General features: G+C 38.2%; 1 protein-coding gene across 3 annotated transcripts in view; it reads left to right on the top strand.

Moving 5' to 3' along the window:
* Window positions 1-2643: 2643 nt before the first annotated feature.
* PLCB4 (phospholipase C, beta 4) overlaps window positions 2644-22893 on the top strand; it is a 92054-nt gene continuing 71804 nt past the window's right edge. For all 3 annotated transcript variants that reach the window (XM_009586756.1, XM_009586771.1, XM_009586764.1), the window contains exons 1-6: window positions 2644-2738; window positions 6300-6380; window positions 6685-6744; window positions 8080-8223; window positions 17498-17577; window positions 18157-18210. In XM_009586756.1, coding sequence (XP_009585051.1) covers window positions 2655-2738; window positions 6300-6380; window positions 6685-6744; window positions 8080-8223; window positions 17498-17577; window positions 18157-18210 — 503 coding nt within the window. In that variant the 5' untranslated portion in view covers window positions 2644-2654. The remainder of the gene's footprint in view (window positions 2739-6299; window positions 6381-6684; window positions 6745-8079; window positions 8224-17497; window positions 17578-18156; window positions 18211-22893) is intronic.

The following is a 22893-nucleotide window of genomic DNA, read 5'->3' as shown; positions in this document are numbered from 1 at the left end:
TTGAAGTAACTTTTCTTCTTGGGGACATTCTAATAGTAAAAGTAATTTAAACAGATAAGGGAATGGTCAATATGCCATAGTGTTTATCACTTCAGGTGTGTATGTTTTAAGTTTCCTTTAAATCTAAGGGATATTTTTCCAAGACCTTTGAGGATTTGTTATATAGTATGGGGTTTTATTGGTTCTGATTTCAACTTTGCTGTTAACAAAGCCTGTGAAGTCAGAAAGCAGCTTTCTGAAGCTGCATTTCTCTAAATGTAGCTTTGCTGTAAGAACAAGCACTAAGTTTTCAGGGTGTTGTGATTATACTGAGCTACTGTGTGAAGTCTGAGAGCTGTATAGAACAAGACGCCATCGTGCTACTGCAGTGGGACGGCTGTCCTATTACGCAGCTTCCTCCATGGAATGAGGAAAAAGCAGCTCTATGCTGATCTAAACTGGAAGAGACCTAAAATTATAAATGTATTTTTAAAAAATAATAAAAATTCAGTAATTTGGCACATTCCCTGAAAGGATCTCAAAACATCTCATGGTCCTCATGAGGAAGGTATTATTACTCTTTTACAGAGTGTAAGAGCCAAATGTACAGGGCTGGCGAAAAGAAAAGGAGGCTTTTGATAAGATACTAAATCTTAGTATAGCAGATTCCTTGGCCCTAGTTCCTTGTCCTCTGTTTTCTTCAAAGCATCTCTTCATCGGGGGGGGAAAAGTAAATATGAGTAGTCTTAAATACTGTTTAGCCTCTTTTTTTTTAATTGGAGAGTACAGATATGTTATTTTGAGTTCTCATTCCATTTTCAACAAAAGTAAACACTTAATGGTGACGTAGATATATCTATATATATATAACTGTCAAATTGTATTTTTCATAGTTATGGAGAATGAATTCATTTATCTTATTCCTAAGGCTTTGGAAATGTGATATGTATTTTTGATATTCCTGTATCAATGACCAGAAAACGTCAGGAGATAGAGATGGCCAGCATCAAAATGTATTTTGCATTTTTTTTAGTAGTAAGAATATTTTTTTGGTCAAAAACTATCAAAAGTAACTGTTCTTAAAGCCAGTGTTCGACAGAGTCTTTTAACAGTGTCCTCTGAGTTCTTCTGTTCGTGTTCTTTTTCTTGTTAGAATGTTTTTGATACGAATGAAAACAAGACAGAGAAGGAGGATACTACAAAATTCTTTTTTTTTTTTTTTTTTTTAAACACTTGCATTTATTCTGGGTTAGAAGTTCAGTCAAAGTAGACATTTCTGTCTAAGAACATTGTGGAAGCATTGTTACCTAATTGGTAATATTTTAGTCTGCTATTCAGAGTTTTGTCATACAAAAACACTACAAAGATGGTTTGCACAGCGTAGATTACAGTGATTGTCGTGCTCTTCCTTGAATTTTATGTATGCTTTTTATTCTTCGCACTTAGACAAGCTTTGCTTGGGCTGGGCGCCTGCATTGTTACAAAGTAAGAACTGTACTGGTTCCGCTGAGCGCTGTATGGTGCTGCTAGAGGTGGTCAGTAGTAGATGAACATTGTCAGAGGAGGGCTAGGGCAAGAACAGGGTGAGGTGGTGTTCGCCTGTGAGACAGGCAGTAGCGTGTGGGGTCGGATTATTGTGACTGTGTGCTGTATTCATCCTCAATACACCGTTTCACAGAATGATTTGCTGAGATCTGAGAGTCAGTCTTATCTTGCTCCTGCCAAGTGTATTCCCTCTCATGCAAGACTTTCTCGTCCAGTGTATAAAGTAATAACCAAGATACTGTGTGTCCTAGATGGCATTAGTAAGCAGGAACAATGCAGATGCACTTCAGATAAAATGAACTTCAGTATTTCAGAGTACGTAGTTGGGACATTTTCTGGTGTAAAGCAGCATAACCTAGAAGGCACCAAGGCATTGGAAAGGATACAGAATAATTCCGTAGTCTTTATTGTAAGGTCCATATGTTATGACTTCTGTAGTATATTCTAAATTAACATTTTTATTCACATTCCTAAACTTGCAGAAATGCACAATGCTACTGACTGATTTTATTTAATGCCCTATATCCCTAAGTTTTTTTTTTTCCCCCCCTATGAATTTTGACCTATATATTATCCATATCTTGAGTTATGTATAAAATACCACTGAAAATACCCAGGACTTTATTTACTATAAATGGATTTTGAAATATAAAACACAGAGGAAAAATGTGTTTTGCCAATGTAATATACAATTTAGAATGTTTTTTAAAAAAAAAAAAAAAATCTATGTAGGATCTGATGTTTTTCTGTACAAAAAAAAAAAAGCACTCATATATTACAGGTTGTGGTATTCTGTGTCACCTAGGGCTGTGTTAATCGCAGCCTCGTTATGCTCTAGAAGTGATGTAGCAGATATTTAAACTAAAGCAAAGTTACAGTGCAAGTGTTTTTTTAAATAATTAAGTTCAGACACACATTTTACAAGTATTTTTCATTTTAAAGTTACGAAACAAAAATACTCTTATGAGGAAAACTCTTGATATGGAAATCCACTGTGGCTTTTTAATACTTCTGTGTGAAAGGAAAAGCTAAAAGTCACTTTTTTCATGCTTAAACTTTGAAATACTCCTTTTAAAGACAGTAATTGAACTCTGCTTTTTCATTCCATTTCAGGTTTTTCTTCTATAATCATGGCAAAACCTTATGAATTTAACTGGCAGAAGCCAGTTCCCTCTTTTATGCAAGATGGAGCTGTGTTTGATAGATATGAAGAGGTAAGAGGCCAGTTGCATTTAATTTGCTATTCTTTTATAAATATGTAGATGTTACAGAATATTTCATGTTTTGCTTTCATTGTACACAAATAAACTTTCAAATAACTCCAGAAATGTGTGTGGGAAGGAAATATCAACACACTTCATTGCTATACAGATTTTTGCTTTTAAAAGAAATAACTTTAAAGTATATTTAATCCCTCTGATTTGAAATAAGCTTAAGCAAGAGAAAGGGAGATTTGGATCAAAATATCTCTAATGTGCATAAAGCTCTCATCTTTGCAGATTCATAAAACACATTACTGAACAAAGTGAATACTTCCATTTTTTGTACATCTATCAAATGGGGGGAGAGGAATATGTCTTTATTAATATATAAACTGAGCATCTGCATCTCACAAGGGAAAGTAAGAGGACACAAAACATTTGTATTCTGATTCAAATGCATAATTTGAGATCTGGAATGGTTTTATCTCCTTTAGAAAATCAGCCTGTACTCTGTCTGAAATATGATTACTATGATCCCGCTTTCAGCTGTGTTTTAATCCAAATCTATTAAAGGAATGCAAAACAGGACATTTTACACAGCCGAAATAAAGTGCTGAGACATTTACCTTATACTCAGCATTGATATGCCTGTGAGAATAATTTTATCAGGGTCTATTTTTAATCTTGTTTGGACAGGAAATCTCTAAAAGTTGGAGGTATCTCAGTAAGTGCCTTCAGGGATATTAGTACTTTCCTCTTATCTTTTGAAACGTAAGTAAAAGATATTTTTTATCATGAGGACTGCCAAGACAGGAATAGTTGTTTTACCCTGTATTTTCACTTTTGGGGACAGATAAACTAAGATGATACTAGTGGACATTGAATTCCTTAGAAGGGAAGTTCACAAAAGCTTTATTTTTCTTCAGCAAATACTGCTCCAGAAACGTTAAAAGGCTTTCACTTAGGTAACTAACTGTATATTTTATCTGCAATTCTACAGGAATCATCAAGGGCTGTAAAAAGACCCCAGTGTCTCAAAAGTTAAAATCTGTAGCCTGTAAACAGTGAGCACTTGATGGTGTGGCTGTTTGATATTATCAGATTTATTATATACAGAGGCTATTATTTAATTGTGTTGTGGCAGTAACTAGATAGCCTACCCAAGAGAAAGACCATTGTTTTAGGAATGCTATGCAAAAGTAGCAAGATCCAATCCCTATACTATAGGGCTTGCAATTTTCAAGAAAAATGTTTCAGACCTAGGCTTCTAATTTTCGTGGAAATTCTGTGCTTAATTCCCCACCCTAACAGAAAGGTCATGTTGGGGAAAAGAGAAATGGTAAGTGAACTAAGGTCATACAGCAGGTCAGTGCAGAACTGGGGTTTAGGAATCCTGGTACAGTGTCTGGGTGACTGAACAGCTCTAGTACAGCATGAGACGTCTTTTATGTGCCCAAGTTTCATTGAGTGGCTAGAAAAATCTGGGTCATTGTCACATGGAGCAGTGTCTTGATCCATCTTTTGCTGATAGATGAGTCCCTTAACCAGAAGGATTACAAAATTATGGAAAAGCTTGAGCCTAGAACAGGGTTAACTCAGCAGAATATGAGAAATAAAAATCAGACATGATTAGCAATCTTACTGGTCATGTTGCATCTACATGGTCTGATGGCAGGTACTTTTTTTACCATACAAGAAGACAAATTGCAGAAAAAGTAATTTGATGAAGAGTCAAGGCTAGGGTGGAACATCAACATGAGTGCGGTTTACATAGACACCTTTGTGAAAACATCATCTTTGGTATATCAAGATCTTTTTGATAGACGGGGACACAATAAATGACAAAAAACTGCCTGCCTTTTACTGTGTGAGTAATCTTTCTGGGAAACGCAAGAGACACTATTTTGATTGGTAGCTAGCTGCCTTTTTATATGAAACAGGGCTCCAAGGACTGTAAAACTAGTAAAACTGAGGTGTCTGGCGACAAGTAGGTTTCATAAGGGATAAGTGCTAGGGCGAAGGAGGGAAAATAGAAGTTATGGTGGAGAAAGACGGGCAGAGCAGTGCGTGCTGGAAACTTGTGCATAGTGGTGTTGGCTCAGACTAAGTTGCAGCGATTTTATACTTTGTCTCTCAGCTCCCCTGCCTGTAGAATTAAATAGTTGCTGCTTGGATGGAAAACTGCAGTGTGTCAGTCCTTAAAACCTGTCAGTCTCCTTTGAGGACCTAAAATGTTGTCCAGAAGTGGTAGACACCATTCAATAATTAATGTGTCCAGGGAAAAGGAGCAATTATCCCAAACACAATGTATCCCCTTTGGCTGTGCCCATCTAGGAGGGCTCAAAGACACCGCCCAACCATGGATCCAAGGAACTTGCTTGACTTCATGCCCAGCGTTAAGTCAGGATAAGACCTGACTGGAATGTGACCATTCCTTAGCCCACCCAATGCCCTTGTTCCATGGCAGAGGCCAAAAAGGCACCTGTGGCTGCCCCTTGATGTCCTGCATCCGGGGTCAGGCTGGGGACCTGCCTCAGAGTAACCCAGTGAGAGCAAACTGTCCTGGGTAGACTTACTGACTTAAAAGAATGCCCCATGGATTGAGGGCGCTGGAGTTTTTACCTATTTTTGTTACATAAACTCAAATTGTCCTGTATGCAGGACCTTTTGCTCTGAAAACAGCTGTGTAAATTCATGTGCTTGCTGCCCTTGCTATGTGCACAGGAGAGGACATGGCATTTCAGAAAGGTACCTCAGCCTTTAACATAGAGCAAAGCACTGATCTCTGAAACAGTAAGCAGTGCTGTAGCCTGCACACATGCTTGTCAGTTTTCAATTAAGGAAGTCAGGAAGTCCTGGATCCTTTTTTTTTGTTTAAAAAATGATTGATTCTGCACAGTGTTATCCTGTATTTTAGCTTAATTTATGATGCGTTAATTGAGGCTAGAGGTGTGTGGAGGAAATTTCTTTTTTAATTCAGCTAATCTGATTTTTTGCCTTGTCTAGTCTCTTTGGTATGCCGTTCTTTCTTGATTTCTCTACAAATCAATATCCTTCAAACTCTGCTTGCCAGATACTCTGGCTACAGAATGCTTGCGACATGCATACTGTCATAGTCTAACAGAAAAGTGCTTCCCAAATTCTGAATGTTCAAATGAAATGTGGTCATTTGATCCTGAAGGTAGTATTGGCAGATTACATGTTTTTAACCTTTACGTAATTTGAAGCATTTAATTTTCAGTAATTTTTCTGAAGTTCCATTTCATTAAGGTTTTTGATTAGGTAAGAATAACTGCTTTTATTAAACAAAACAAATCTTCATAGTTGCAAAGAAGTAGGAAAATATTAATTAAGTTCATCCCAATGTCTCAAATGGCAGCAAAAAGACAAATCATTAAAAATGATCTTTTTTTAAAAGCCTGCCTCCCTCATTGCTGATTGCTTTGGGAATAGCAAGTTCTCAAGGAAGGTATTTGGGGAGAAATGTAAGAATCTCTTATTTTTGAACAATAAGTAAATTCATGACGTTTGTCAAACTGACTAAAATAAAGGTCTGTATTTTCTTTTCTATAGGAATCTTTTGTCTTTGAAAGCAACTGTCTCTTCCAAGTGGATGAATTTGGCTTTTTCCTGAGCTGGAAAAGTGAAGGAAAGGTATATTCAATTATGTCAGGAATATGTATTAGATATTATTGCACTTGGTTTATATTCTGGCTAGTTTTTAAAAATCTAAAATACTGTGTTAGTTTATTTACAAAACTAGCCTTAGTCCTATTCTTTTAGAATTGACAGAAGTGGAGTATTTAAGAGGGAATTAACTGATACAGAAGGGAAATATACTGTTTAGTGTTAATTAACAGTGTTTGCAAATAAGATTCATTGTTTATTAGTGCTGCAATACCTAACGGAGCCATGTGTCAACAGACCTTTGAACTTGTAATTTTTTTTGCCATTTCAGGAAGGACAGGTATTAGAATGCTCCCTGATCAACAGTGTTCGTTTTGGAGCTGTACCAAAGGTACTCTATAGTTAGTTTATACTCTTCATTTAAACACAGAATATTTAAACGGAAGGTGAAATGCAGGATGAAGTTCATTTCTTTAAAAAATACTAGCAACACAGCTTTTATTTTGCAATCACAGTCTAAAATGTTAAATTTTAAAGTCAAGTAATTTGGTGATTGCAGTGGGAAGCCTCTGTCGTCTGGTCTTTCTGATGTAGTACAGTGTAGCTTTCAGGATGTGGTGAAAGCTGAACAACAGACATTAAGAGCACATATCAGGAGTTTTTAATTATTTTGTAACAGTATATTGTGATACTTGTTTTAGGGATCTGGAGAAAATGTTTCATATTCCAAATTTTGTTCCTATCTGTTTAAAATTTGCTGTATTTTCTTGCTCCATTGACATAAAACATAGAAAGTTTCGTTTGCATCCCTCTTTATGCAGTTAGATGGTCAGAGAGGGCGTCTGGTTACTGTCTGCCATTTTGAAGAATATCAACACAAGTACTAGCTAGGAGTTCTGGAGAAACCCAAAACCTTGGAAATATTTTCAGTGGTATTCTTCGGAAGGAATATGTAGAATTTTCTGAAGTGAATTGTGGGCCTCCCTCCTCCAGGCCTTTAGTTTAGAAGATTTGTGGTGAAGCAAGATATCTCTTAACACCTCTGCACTTCCACTTTCACGTGTTAAGTGTTTCCGTGTTAACTGTAGATAACTATCTTTTAGTAGTTCTCTTGGGAATCCATAGACTAAAATATTTCCCGAATAGAGAACGGGCATGGGAAGTAGTGATGCAGACAACCCCATGCTTCATGTGCTGGCAACCATACCAATATGCTTCAGACTTCATCTCTGTCTTTACATAGGTAATTTGCTCTTTATGCCCACTAAATCTATAGCCCTTGACCCTCAGGAGAGATACCAGCTTGTATGATGTGTCGTTAAGAAACAGCCAAAAAGTCACACAGATCATAACTCTCAGTAACTATGGACTTCACTAGATTGGAATAATTTACTTAGAGATTAATACCGTTCCTCTATTTCCCGTCCTTGGAGTGACTAATCTTTCTCTTTCGTGATGAAAATATATGTGATTTCTAATTTAACTTTCTAAAATATATTTAAAATACTTCATTTACTTCTGAGTTCTCACAATCATGCTCCTAATTGTTAGAATATATTGTTTTTCAGGTTTACATACAGTAATTCTAAATGAAAGCACTCATTTAAGATGATTGGCAAAGGTTTAAAGGTGTTAGTGTATATGGAGATGGAAATGCATCTTTACCATAGTACATTGCATAACAAAAGTATTGCAAATGTGACAAGTTATTTATTCTGTTTAACAGGATCCCAAAATACTAACTGCACTTGAGGCTGTTGGAAAATCAGAAAATGAGTTGGAAGGACGGATAGTGTGTGTTTGCAGTGGCACAGATCTGGTGAACATCAGCTTCACTTTCATGGTTGCGGAAAACACAGAAATAGCCAAGGTATTTCACAGTTAAACAGTGTGTGGGAGTTAAAAAAAAAAAGAACGACAGGAGTGCTCCTCAGCAGTACTTGATTGTTTTTCCTGAGTAAGTCAGCCTGCCTGGCTGACTGAAATACCTCTTTTAATGTCTGCTGTCACACTCTACAAAAGGACAGCAAACATCCATTTGGAGCATTCTGTAACATGTCTGTGTGCCATGGTGAAAGGAAATAGTGACTTTATCAGCCTCTGCTTTCATGGTGATTTATCAAAAGTAGACACTGAGACCATTAAATACAGGACACAGCATTCCCTCAGCTGTTTAGTGTCTCTGTGTAGAGCTTGTACAGCAGACTATGTGACGATTATGCAGTGGATTTGTAATGCATAGGGATACTGAAGGGAAGTGCAATTACTTTCATTTTCCTGATGGGTGGAGCTCAGCCCTCCAAAATTTTATTCAGTGATAACCTAATTGTATTGTGTGGTTCATATTATTTGAAAAGACAAAAGCAGGAAGGAAAATTCTCTACAGTTAAGGGGATTCCGGTGTACCCAGGTTCTTTTTGGTTTCCCGTTGGCATGGAACAGTCTTAAGAAAACAATGGTGCGTCCTTACACGTCATCTTTCCTAAGAGCTTAAGATTGCAGTTCACAATGCAAGTTCTGTGGTTCCACCAAGGCCTGGTACTCGATCTATCTGCTGTAAACTGCTCTGAGAAACTTAATCCAGAGTATTGATAGAATGCTACTAGCTTAGATCCAGAGATTCAAGGGATTTTAAAAACACACATTTTTTACTTTTCTTATTGTATGTGCTTACAGTGTATCATAATCTGTTTTGCCTGTGAGATAAAAATTGAATAATGATCAGTAACACGCACCTGCTAAATCCCCTCCATTAAAACAGAGTATCTGTTTGCTGAATGCAGCATCACTAAATCCTTTGGCAGACTTGGTTGATTTTTCATTGCTTTGGGTCCATACCTTTTTAAACACTGGTAGTACTGAGTAAAATCCATGATAGGAGAAATACTTGTAAAACTTACATGGTTACACTAAATTGATTTTACTGTGTGTATTTTCAGCAGGCTTTCAGGGAAATAACGTGCCACAGTTATGTTTTGAAAACATCTAAGAAGTAAAGAAAAGGAGATGCTGGCAGCATTCACTTTAATACTTAACCCAAGTGCCTCTGATTTATTCTGAAAACAGAAAGTTGGAGTTAAGTTTCTTAGCCACCTTAGATCTAAATAAACTGTATTAGACAATTTGGTTTGTGGGGGGTATGTTGGCCAGTTACATAGACTGTCACAACAGGTGAGCTAATTATACTGTCTGAAAGATCTAGTGCTTCATTAGCCGCCAGGATGCTTACCAAAAATTGTGTGTCATGCTGCAGTCAGCTTGTGGGAGGGCTCTGAGAGGCCCATAAATGTGAGATTCCTGCTTTTGGGAGACTTTCCACCAAAATATATATCCAGAACTTTTCAACAATGGTGATCTACATGATCTGATATGTTAGAGGCACAAGGGAGAGGGTAAAATAGATCAAGTCAAAAACAATGTAGAGCTTTCTGAGTTGCCTTCTAGGTTTATGGGCATATGGGAAGTAATTTGGCCTGTACTAGATTGGCGTTTCGTATATGGTAAGTACATCAACTTGCTACTATGCTAAAATAAAATTTTTAGGAGTTGTCTGCACATAGAGCTGTTCCCGCTTAATTCTTCCTGTTTTGTTCATGAGAAGACATCTTTGGTCTGGGACATAGTAAATCTCCTCTAGAAGAAGTGAGTCTTTGCGTGGCATTAAATAGCTATGCAGCTACTAACTGCATTTTAAAATAGGCCTTGATTTAATCCATGTTCAAAAGTAAGCTCCCCTCGTGAAATGACAGAGGCAAGAGTTTGGAGAAAAAGGGGCAATGATTGTAGCTTAAGCAGCCCAGATATGTGTAAGGGGTGCATCTGTAGTGGTTTCTGCTGTTTCCCCCCTGTTGCCATGAGGAGGGTGAGCATTACTTGCTGTAGATTTTTTGTCACTTCCCCAGATAAACCAAGGTCAGGACTGGTTGGCACGTGATTGGGATACTTTAAAACAAGGGAATTTAGTGACAGATCCAAATACAAAAGCCTGGAACCTTTCTGACCAGAAGGAAGGCAAAAAGGGGTTCTGCTTCTGTAGATAATAATTTACAATTGGAAAAGAAGTAATTGTTACTCACTGAAGGCTGGGTTATAATGGAACTGACAAAGAAGAAAATGAATGCAAGTTCCTGGCTTCTTCAGGCTACCATTGTAAGGAGTGTTATCAGTGGGAAGCAGATTCCACCGGGTCCCATAGGACAGGGTGGCAGAGTGTGGGGGCAGTCCCTTAGGGGTGCCCCGACTGTGCCAGGTGAGCGTGTGCAGAGCTGCAGCTGCCTGCTGTGGGCAGTGGTGAACCCTCCCCTCCAGGCAAGGCTCGTCACAGGCTGTCCGTTGTGATCTGTCATCATCTCTGCACTGAGGCAGCCCCATGTTCCTCTGCCTCTTGTGGTGGTGTGCTCAGCAGGTCTGGCCAAGTCATCACTGAGCTCCAAGTATAGTTATTCCAACAACAAGAGTGTGTTTATTATCTCTCCACTTGTCTCCAAGCTCTGACTCTGGTATTTACATTCTATCTACTTAAATTTTATTGGTGTTTTCAGCTGAGAAATTGGTTTTCATTTCCACTCTTAAAACAAAACAACCACAAAATAGGGTGTACGCTGTCTCTGATTGCAAGCAGCTGTCATGGTCCACTCCTAAAGCAACTCCAATGTGGTAGGAGAGAGTGGTTGTAAAAGGTGGAATTTAAAATCGAATGTTTGGAATCCTGATTAAACCAGGTTATATAAATTACTGTAAGCTAAAATTAAAACACGCACATATTAGAGGTGTGAGTGTATGTGTGTATTTTTCTTTTTTTACTTCCCAGGTGGACTTTCTGTGACCTAGTAATCTGATAATCTGCTTTCCTCAGTCTAGGACATTTGAGAAGGCCAGTGAGTATTTGGGGACAAATTTCCTTAGTGCAGAAGCGATGTAGTGCTGATGTGAGGCCTTAGCGCATGGCATGTAGGTTGCCTATCCAAAGTTGGCATAAATCCAATAAAACTCTTGTAATTCAACCAAAAATCTGGACTTCTTGTCTACTTTGCTCATCCACTTTGGCAACGTGTTAAGGAGCTTAACTTAAAAGATTAACCTAAGTCAAGTCAGCTCTTTTTACATTCTTCAATATTACTGCATACCAGGGATAAATTTGTCCTGACAGCTGTTTCTTTCCCAGATCCAGCTGTGTTGTTGGGAAGCACCATCTTACCAGCTGATAGTTTCTGCCCTTCTGCCAGAAAGTACTGTTCCCACTGCCTTGCTGGCAGAGGGCTTTATGTGAACTTTATTAGGGGTGAACACTCCTAATTCACTTCAAGGAAGAGCCATAGGGTTAAAGTCATATCGCCTGTTTAGGGGCAGAGCTGACACCAGTGTTCAAGATAACCTGATGCGCACCGTTCCACTAACGGTAGGTAGGGATGGGATCAGCCACTGGGGAGACAGGGTGAGGAGGAGAGTGGAGTAACCTTTTATACTGGCATAGCTGGATTTGGTGGAAAACAGATAATTTTCTACAGGTGTGTTACTCACTGAGACAGTGAATCACACATTAATGGCTAACCTGTGAGGCACCAGAATGAATAGCATGTGCTGAAATGCTTTATTACTTATATGCTGACAAACAACATAAAGGTAAAATGCAAGCTTTATCATACAGCTAATAATATGGCATTGACAATGACTGCAGTTGAAAGCATTTCATTTTGACATTCTTAAACTTCTCAGCTTTTCAGTTGGAATAGTATTTTTCATTTTTAAATTTATTTCAGTTTGTTTAAAATGGTTAAATGGACCACCATGGTTTTGGTAAGATGAAGCACTTCAGGCTGATAGTTTTTGTTGCTGTTTCTACTATATGGCTCTTTTTGACTTACAAAAAAGTTCTGTTTCAATTGACCTTGCCTTTTTTTTCCCATGAAACAAGCTATTAATTATTTGCCCAAATCATATTGCTAGGGGGGCAGCTAGAAGGTAGCAGAAGATTCTCACAGGAATATCCTATAGTCACATTACAGAAAAGTTCTGTTTTCCCATAGCTTTGGTTTGTTTTGATGTTTCAAAGAAAAACTTTCCAAGAAACCTGCAGAAAACACTTGAACAGAACTCTAGAAGTCTGCTGCTGTTCTCTGTGTCCCATTATGTTAGTATGTGGCTTATGTCTCATAATCGACATGGTAAACGTTTCTAAACTATGACTGTCTTAAACATATGACTGCTGGTTACATGTTCAGGTAGTCCTGTGCCAAGTATGTAATACCATGTTCTCTAGAGAAATCTTCATATCCTAGCCAGTCTGCAGTTAAGCATCTGTGATTTCAATGTGCTTGCTTTTCTGTGCTTTTGTGTGTTCTTTCTTGGCTATGCCACTTGGAGTTATCAGTAAATTGAAAACTTCAGCCCTGGTTCTCTGTAGCCAGGAGGTCGATTTCACTGTGTAAACCTCCACTATGTTTGTCTTGGTCTGTATACAAAAGCAGCCGAAGCGAGTTTTCCGGCCGCTTTCGGAGTAGACCCCTCCAATGCTGGAAAAGTCATTCTGGGGTGGAAAGCTTTGTGAAGGGTGGAAGCAGTCTGGACACATCAGGCAACTCCCAATACAGAGTGTTTGTGTGAGCCTCAGCTTTCCAGATGAAATACTTGAAAGTTGGAAGAGTCCCTTTTATCTTTGTAACAGAATTTTCACAGCAATATCCTGCAAGTCTGTGCTGCAGCTGGTCAGGTAGGGGATAGGTTTTACACCGTCACTAGTCTAGTCTCCTGGCTTTTGCTGTCTCATACATTAGAGATTTGGCAATTCTTATAGAACAGAAATTACTTCTGAGACATCTGCATTGAGAGAAGAGGGACATCTACTGGTCACAGCATCGCTGAATGAGGGCAAAGTACCAGGGAATCCTGCCAGGCCATGTCTGTCTTTGTAAGAGATGGGAAACATGGTTCTATTCTCCGTGGGTATTCTGAACCTTCAAGCTGTCAAGCCCTTGACTCTGACAGGCAGTCTCAGGCACTGAATACCAAAATCAGAAGGCAGTGCCTCCTTGCCACCCCAGCATTCCCGATGCTTGAATTAAGTAGAGTGCATCTGTGGAGAGACTGCACTGAAAAAGTGAAGGCAAAATAATCTCAAGAGGTCTTGGATAACACTGACCTTATCTATAAATAAGCCATGGATGACCTTGTCTAGAATTTCATGAGCTGTAGGTTACAGTGATTTTTAGCCTTTCATAATTTTTGCCCTTTTTAACCCTCCTAAATGAGAGGTTGATGGCTAGAAGAGAGCTGAGAGGTTAAACTTATCGAACAGGCAGCCCTGCCACTGCTGCCTGTGTTGCACTGATGAACCCCAGCTAACGCAAGGTCACTAAGTGCCTCGGAAGCATTTGACTACTGCAGCAAAAGCTGAGAGAGTGCCACTTCGATCAATTTTTCTTGCACCTTCTCCTTATAGAGATATTTGATGATGTTGGATCTTGTTAGAGAAAAACAACACAGTCTGCTTATTTCAGCTCGCAGTGTACTTAGATTTTGGCCTTTTGTGTCAGCCTAAGATTCTGTGTTTAAGGTGTACTTGTCTTTGTTTCTTTCCATGGTTGTTGTTTCTCTAGGATTAGATAGCAGGGCCCCGATTCCTTTTTCATATGAACCTGGAATACTTCATGGTATATAGAGAGCCATTCAGGAGCTACGTTGACAGATTAAAGGTACTGAGCCATATTTTGAAAATTGGAAAATATTTAGCACTAGCGTCAGTAAGAATCAAACGTATCCTGTATTTCTATCAAAACCATTTTGTAACTTTATTTTGCGTAGGACCCAAGTGAAGTGTTTCCTATCTACCTTATTTCAGAATTTCATCTTGTTATAGGATTTTCCTTCTTTGGAGAGCTAGTGATTTGGAAATGCTGAGCATGAAAGAAGAGAATTGAGGATCTTTATCCCTGTTTACTTACATAGGTTTACAGGTCTTTCAGCTTCATCTGTAAAATAAGGAGTGCTGTCATAGCATGCAAGCCAGGCTATATTCTTTGTAGCATGTTAGCTGAGAAAAATCTGAGCTCTTCTTTTATCCCTCCCACAAGGTCATCAGACAAGTGTACATTAGATCTGGGAATAGTTTGTTGTCAGGAAAGCAATGTATTGCCAGCTTGACATTTGTCAGAGTATTCAGGCTTTGGATATTTTGTGAATATCTGTGCACTGAATCACAGTGCCTTAAAAGTGATTATGAAGATAGTTGTTATTTGGAGACTATTCTGACTCAGAAGGACAAAGAGTTCGAATGGTTTGCATTGAGCCTGTATATTAATTTATGGATGACGAAATTTTTTCATCTTATGTCATTTTGCTTCTATATAATATGTTCACAATCCAGAAACATTTTTTTTCCCTCAGCTCTCTTCTTCCTAGTTAATTTGGGGCCAGCTGGTAACTGTGGGGAATATCTGATGAAAGGCTGCAGAAACTGCTTTAGCCCCAAACTGAAGTACAAGCAGCCAGATGCTACATTGTAGTGCAGCTGTGTGGTGTGCAACAGATAGGCAAATGTGTCTCTTGAACTGCCATGTCTTGCCCAGGGGACATCATGCCAATGTAAAGACGATTCATAGATGGGCAGAGATTCTTAGGTTACTCCCTTGCTTGGTGCCAGCAGAGATGTGTTGCTTTTGTGGTTTTTCAGTGTTTGGCTGTAGTTCTGTGCTCTTTTGGTGTAAGAGAATGCAGTTCCTGATTTGGCATCTCTATCAGGAAAGAGCATTATCATTGAAAAAAGATTAGGGAGCCCTCTAAAGTGGGAATCATCAAGACAATTCCTGCAAAGAAATTACTTGGTAAGTGGTTAGTGTATTCATTTCTCTCTATACTCTTTTTTTTTTTTTCTAGCAGTGTTCCTTTTTGGCAGCTATTCTTGATGTACAGAAGTAGCTTCAGAACTGAGTGCTTGATAACCTTACTTTTAAATGTTAGAGTTTGTTATATCTGGTGTAGTTGCAATCCATTGCCTTCAAATCAGAATGGATCTGTGTGTGTTTATTTCCTATTGAAATGGTGACATTGCCAGTACTGCACCAATGGTGTTTTTTAGCAGAAAAAAATTGGGCGTTTTGAGAGACTGAAGCTTATTCACAACATGCATTTTGTGTCATGTAGTTTTGCAAGGGTTTTTTGTTCGCAGTGCATATGCCTTTTTACTTTATGGGTCAGTGTTGAAAGGTTGAGGAGCTTTTAAGGGTCTACAGACTAATCCAGATCTTACGAGGAGGAATTTTTGTATAGCTGTGACGGTGTTAATGCAGCAGTAATGTTACATTTTACTGTTTAAAAAAACCAAAACCAAACAAACCACAAAAAGCCAAATGTAGATAGTTGGTGATAGTTGAATAATGATAGTTGAATTTTGACAGTTCTAGCAGATTAAAATATGCGTGAGACTTGTTCAGGCATTTATCCTGAAATTATCACAAGCACTACTCCAATATCATCTTTGGTGAGGGAACATTTGTAGGAAAAGATAATTGTTCCCTAAGTCTGTCAACGGCTTCCAGCTATATCAGTTCTAATAAATAATATTATCTCTTGCCATGAACTTTGCTATCTTTATAGCCTTAGACAGTACATCCATGCTGTGACTACTAAGTCATCTTATTCATGCAGTTGGGCAAAAAGAAATGGGAGGGCAGACTGTTACTGGTGGGTTGTTTTCAAGCATAAAAACACACCTGAGAAAACCCCAAATGCTAGCTTTAAAAATGTATGTTTTATGCAGTACTTCTGAAAAAGGATAATTTGAAAAGGAATATTTAAATATTAATATATGTCTTAATAAATGGCTACTTTTCCTGAAGCAAAATAGATTTATAAGGTCTATTTTTAAGGAAGTCTGATTAACAATTCCTTGTTTAAAAAGAAGTTTGTGATGGGCTTGTAATGTGTCATGAGTATGAGGGTCTGCTTAAGTGTGTTTATCTGCTGAATTGACCCTTAGACCTTGTTTTAGCCCATAGGGGTTTACTGCCTGCAGTTTACAATATGCCATTTTCCAAAGATGTTCATATTCCTCCTATATAAATGATGATTTTTTTAATCTGTTTTGCAGATGTACAGCACTCATTCATGAAAAGAAAAATATACTCATCTGCATCTATTTATAAGTGTCAAATCCTGGATCCTGCCCAAGTCAGTTCAAGCTGCACACACAGAATTTGGCCGGAAGCAAGAAGCTTCTTTATTCATTAGGTTAATGTTAAGCAGTGGACCAAATCCCATCTCAGTTCTACCAGTATAAATTATCTGTTGAGTAATCCTAGCATTACAATGGCATAATTGAGATTGAACTTGGCTTGTAGTGCTGTCATTTTTTTTTTTTCTCTTCCTATAGCTTTATCCTGCCAGGATTCTTGCTGAAATCAATGAGTGTTCATGTTAGGGCCTAATCCTTAAACTTCTTCTATACAGTACTGCAAAGTCTAGGTACAAGCTATAGTAGAAAAATATATCCATAAAAAGGAATTACATAAGTAAGTGCTGTAATACTGCTGTTGGTGAAAGTCATCCCAATGATTACTGGAACGTTTTGCTTTTTAAGGATGAAAGCTAGAAAGCAAACAGGACTTGAATATGTAACAGGGTGTTAGATGAGGTCAGTGTCACAGAACAATTGTTGTGCCTCCCTGTGGTTTGCTCTAGCTTATTAATATTGTGTTTCATTCCTTTTTCTAAAACTGGACCAGTTAAATATGTCATCACATACTGTATAATGTTGCTTAGTAATAGTTAATATTGCCAGCCGCAGCTGAAAGGTAGGCATATGTTTATACAGGCTATAAATAGAAGGCTTAATAAATCAATCAATGCACTGCTTGCCTTTGCTGGCAATAAACTCTTTTAATAGCACCGCTGATGCTACATGTAGTACCTGGAAGAATGGAAAGCACAATCACGTTGTTTAGTGAAGGATGAAATAGTAATAGGTAAAATGTGGCTGGACTTTTCCGTAGTGTTATAGGCTGTGAAGCGGGCAGGTTTTTTCCTCAACTCAGGTTGTTAACATTGTCCATAGCTGCAAGGAAGAAGAGCCTTCCCCCAGGACAAACTTTCCTACTTTTTCCCCTCTTCAGTTTTCCTAATTTTGTGTTTCTTATTTTTGTGTTTTTCAGCAATGGGTAGAGGGGCTTGGATCTATCATACATAACTTTAGAGCTAACAATGTCAGTCCAATGACATGTCTCAAGAAACAGTAAGTTACTTTCTTTCCTCTCCTTTCTCCGTTCTCCTTTTTATTTTTCTGTCCTTGTATTTTCCTTCTTGGAATTAAAAAAAAAAAAAAGATTTTGTTTTTCATAGTTCAACATTTGCAATCACAAAACAGTGTAATAAAGAAAATAGTGATAAGTTAGTTTAGGGTTTATCTTTCATTGTGACCAGAAGAGGTCTCAAGTCTATATCTGGCACCTGCCCAGGAGAAATTATAAGGGAATTTATAACTGTTCATTTGATTTATTGATATTGTATGTTTTATTTATTGTCTGGTTTGTTCTTTCATTGATGCATATGCAGACAAAACCCCATGAGTCTTTCTTGTCTTCACGCTCATGTTAATTGATGTACTGATTCTTTTGGGCTGCTTTTTGCCTTTACAGTTACAGAACTGCTCTGCCTCAAGCACTAAAAGGTTACAGAAAAATGTTTTTATTACAGAACAATTATTTGTTTGAATTCATTTCACAGACATGGCAATAATCTTAATCTAAATATAAGTATCTAGATCCCAATTTTAATGAATAGCATTTTAAAAATATTTCCTTCTTAATTTCAGCTGGATGAAGCTGGCCTTTCTAACAAACACAAATGGGAAAATTCCAGTTCGGAGGTAAGCACAATTGGGAGTTCAAATTTTTATCAGGTACTGGTTGTATAATGTTAATAAAATTCTGTGGCTTAATAATGAAATATAATATCAATTTTATTACTAATACATAATAAAAATAAGTACAGAACTAGACATACTTAGCTGAGTTTCATACCTCCTTGGTAAACTAGGCAGGACTTCTTATCAGCTTAGTAGTTTTTTTCTTAGTCCATTGTAATGAAGATACGAGCACTTGTAATTGTTCTCAAATTCACTTAGAGTTAAGAGCATCAGTTTTCTCAGCTTAAAACTCCTCAAACTCTGGGATGAGTTTTTCAGTTGTAAAACTTCATAAAATACTTATCAAAAGAACCATAAAAACTTGCAGGCCAGTTAATAGAGGACAAAAAGTTACGTTTTAAAATGTAGTTCATTGTAAAAGAGACAGATATAGCGCTTCGAAAAATACTTCTGCTTTTATAGGAATCCCCAGGATAACATTTGGTTTTCTCCACATGGTAAATGAATTGTTAGGTTAGTTGTTGTCAGTAACAGAAAAGCTAGAACAATGTACTTCTTTCTGTTAACAGCTATTAACTATTACAAGTTACTGATTTTCCGTCCTCTCTGGTTAGGCAGTAGTTCTCCCCCCTCCTGCTCTAGAAATTAATTCTTGCTGATACATTGAGCTTCTTTCCTCTTCATGCAGTATGTGAAAACCACACTTTTGGGGCATGCTGTTTTTTCATAAACAGAAACTCACAGAAGGGAACAAGAAGGAGGACTTTGTAAGATAAGCCTCACAGAACATTTTTTTCAAGGGAGAAAGAGAGGATTTTGCATCTCTGGAATCTGCAAGAAGACAAAGGGCCTGCCATGGTGCCTTCCAGGTTTCTTTAGTTTTGTGACTCAAGTGACACCTTGACAGTGTTAAGGTTGCTTCAGTGTATTAATCTGTCAACTTCCACGTTGCCAAGCCCCTGCTTATTTCTCAAATTTGAACTAAACTGCCATGAGGCACCTTCTGTGCAGAAGCCCCATGAGGAATATCAACTGAAGGGTAAAGCTGAGGGAACAATGCTACAGGGGCAAATTAATTTTCAAGACTTAGAGCTTTATGCCTGTGTTTGAACATAGAGCTTTATTCCTCAGTATGACTTTATAGTGCGCTAGCTTGTCTTCCTGCCTTGAAATATTTTACCTCACATTTAGCAAGGCATAAATTCTCTCCGTTGTGCTACAGCACACTGATTTGCGCATGCGGACAAGCCCGGATATTTCTGAAGAGAGTCCAGTCCACTGGTTCCAGTGTATTAAATCTTCCTGCTGGATCTGCAGTTTCGATTTTAGAGGACTTAAATGTTCTCTTGAAGTTGAATCATTTTTCTTAAAAATGTTTCCAGTTCCAGGAGTTTGTTTTTCCAAATTTGCACTATTTCCACGTAGACATAAATCAGTCTCTAGCAGCTTAATTTATTGCAAAAGTATATATTTGCAGTATAAATTTGTAAGGGAGCTACTATTCCATGCTGTGCAGAGGGAAGCTGAATCTTTTTTGGATGCTCCAAGGAATGCGCTATGTTGGTGTGGGTGAAATGTGGCAACTTTTTGGAGCTCATCTGGGAAGCACTGTACCACCCGCTGAAAGGACTAGGAGAGATGTCAGTGAGAGGCTGGAGTAAAGTTGTAGTGGAGGAATGTAAATGAGGGAAAAAAAATCAGTCTGCTCTGTAGACCTACATTGGAAAGAGGGTGAATCAGAGCCCTGATGGAGGACAGCAAGATCATGACAGTAGCCTGATTCAGCAATAGCTACTTATCGTGAAGTGGGACAGGGGTGCCCAGGTCTCTCAGCACTGGCCAGCCTGGGATGTGGGGGACTTCATTGCTTCCTTCCTCCTCCCACAAACATTTAGCGCAGAGAAGGAGCGTGGAGAGATAAGAGGGAACAGGAGGTAGATGCGTAAGCAGAAGGATATGTGTAAGAGGAAGGCAAGCCAGGAAGCACTGGGAAATGTGGGCTCTGCTATGCAAGATGCACCAAGTTTCAGATTGTTTACCTAGGCCTCTCCCCAGTAACTCTTTCCACTGGTTTAAACCACTGATGCTTCCCCTTCAACTAATCTCCAGATTGCTATGGTCAGCCCCTCCCATATACCTGTTTTTAAATAAAATGTTAATCTAGTCAGCCCTGCTTCATCAAACCTCTGCCTCCTCCTGCTGTGCAGGGACTCCCATACCAATTGCTGTAGCTTTGGGGATACAGATAGGAAGGTTATTCTCTCAGAAACAGAATACCCAGCAGATCTGTTAAGCTGTAGGAATGTGTATCACAAGATCACCTTTATTTCATTTTTACACAGAAGTGCAATAAAACACTGAGAGGGAAAAAAAAACAACTCACCTGGGAAATCAGAGCTCCTTGCATTTCTTTTCAGATTTAAGACAGATTTTTGCAGCTTGCACATGGCCATAGGGAGTGATGAGCCTTGAGTAGGTGAAACTCCATAGGCTGTCGGTGGTAATGGCATAAATATTCCTGAGTCCTCGTTAGTACAATTGGGGGTTGCAGAGTCTTGAAGATTCTTCTCAACTACTTTTAGATTTTAATGTACTCTGGGGCATATATCTATTACTGTCAACCTACTGTGTTTGGGAGAGAAGAAATTCTGGCAGCTAGTAGTGCGAAAACCTTAGGAGAGCACCAGATTTGTCTTTTGGGATTTAATAAATTTTAGCAGTCGGAGTCTAGAACTACATCTACAGGTCTTACAAGGACAGGGCATTTGGCAAGATATTTTGTATTTTCAGATTTTAACGCTACTGTAAATGTTGACTAAAAAGGTCAGCATTTGTTAAAAAAATAATCTGCTTGGTTTCTGCAGCTTTCTGTTGGCAGAAAATGAATTTTCTACATGTGCAAGTTGCACCTGTTCAACTAGAGCCTGTTTAGAAATTAGCTTTGCTCAATCTGTGCTTATCCCTTGTATAACTACATTTAAAAGGATTTAAGCTAATTTAGCTTCTAACTATGAAAATACGTAAAAAAAGAAAAAGCTAAACTATGACAAATGAGACTTAAATCTGTTTTACAGTAGTTAAATTAATTTGAAATTACACTTTTTTAGTAAATATGTTTTGTATCGATTACTCTAGAGTGCCTGGAAGAAATCTGTTTCAATACTTAGATGATGGTTGGAAATCATAGTTTTATGTAATTTCTTGTACAGTGTAGGCGGTGGTACTTCCAGTTCTAGCCAAACTGATAAATGCAGTGGAGCCGTGATAAAAGATTGATTTGAACCGTTTATGTGTTGGCTTGATTTTTGAAGTAATGGTTGGAAAGTGATGAAGTCTGAAGTAACCAAGTCATTTAAGCCATCAACAAGCATGATAGATTCATACCTCTCGGTCCCAGAATTGGGAAGTGTTTTAAATATTTATGAGGAAGTACATGTTACCCTAAAAAGCCCCAAACAACTGTAGAACATGAGGAGTAAACACCTGTAGGTATCTGTCGACCAGTAACTTGCCTGCATCTGAAGTAGCCCAATTTTCTTCCAAGGCGTACAACAAGGTGAATGTAAATCTGCTAGGATGAAGTCTCTTCTGATAGATGGAAAAGTAGTTTTATTTACAATGTTCTTAGCAAAATGAAAGTGTAATGCTGTATTTTTACAATCTTTTTTGATTCATGCAATCTTTTCTAGACTGCTGCTGTCATTACAAATTACTGCTATGTTTGCTGTCATCTTTGGTGAAATAAAAAATAGTTTGGCATCAAAAATAAGTTCCCTGCAGCCATGGAATCTTGGCTCATAGTTTCTGATTAATTACTTACGCCAATATTACACGTTTTATGTGACATTTATTATTGGGGCCCAATTCATTAGAACAGACACAGAATTTTTTACAGGGCTAGAGATAGGTTGTAAATTGTAGAGCTAACATTACTCTGTTTTAGAATTAGTAGAAAAATAGACGCCTGAGATTTTTTTAAGAAACAAGTGCCTAAAGTTAAACTCAGTCTATATTTTAGTGAAAACATCTCAGTACTTATCAGCTTTGGAAAATCAAATAACTTATTTAGGTGCCTAAATAGGAACATCGAAACCTAACTGTTTTAAGAACCCAGTAAAAAAAAATTGGCCAAGATTTGTTAAAATATTATTTTATCATTTAGATCTTTCACTTCCTGATCTTGATTTTATTAGTATGAAAATATTTACCTAGGCGGTTTAGAGTGTTTTGGAGAGTAAAACAACTGTGAATTGCTATGGCAACTGTCATGGTTTAACCCCAGACGGCAACTAAGCCCCACACAGCTGCTCGCTCACTCCCCCACCATGGGATGGGGGAGAGAATCGGAAGGGTAAAAGTGAGAAAACTCCTGGGTTGAGATAAAGACAAAAGCTGTGCACACAAGCAAAGCCAAACAAGGAATTAATTCACTGCTTCCCATCGGCAGGCAGGTGTTCAGCCATCTCCAGGAAAGCAGGGCTCCATCACGCCTAACGGTTACTTGGGAAGACAGACACCATCACTCCAAAGGTTCCCCCCTTCCTTCTCCTTCCCCCAGCTTTATATGCTGAACATGATGTCATATGGTATGGAATATTGCTTTGGTCAGTTGGGGTCAGCTGTCCCGGCTGTGTCCCCTCCCAACTTCTTGTGCACCCCCAGCCTCCTCGCTGGTGGGGTGGG

The sequence above is a fragment of the Fulmarus glacialis genome, unplaced genomic scaffold (assembly GCF_000690835.1).
Source record: "Fulmarus glacialis isolate BGI_N327 unplaced genomic scaffold, ASM69083v1 scaffold18000, whole genome shotgun sequence".
Classification (NCBI taxonomy): Eukaryota; Metazoa; Chordata; class Aves; order Procellariiformes; family Procellariidae; genus Fulmarus; species Fulmarus glacialis.
Note: the sequence above shows the minus strand (reverse complement) of the source record. Positions and strands in the feature narration are given on the sequence as shown.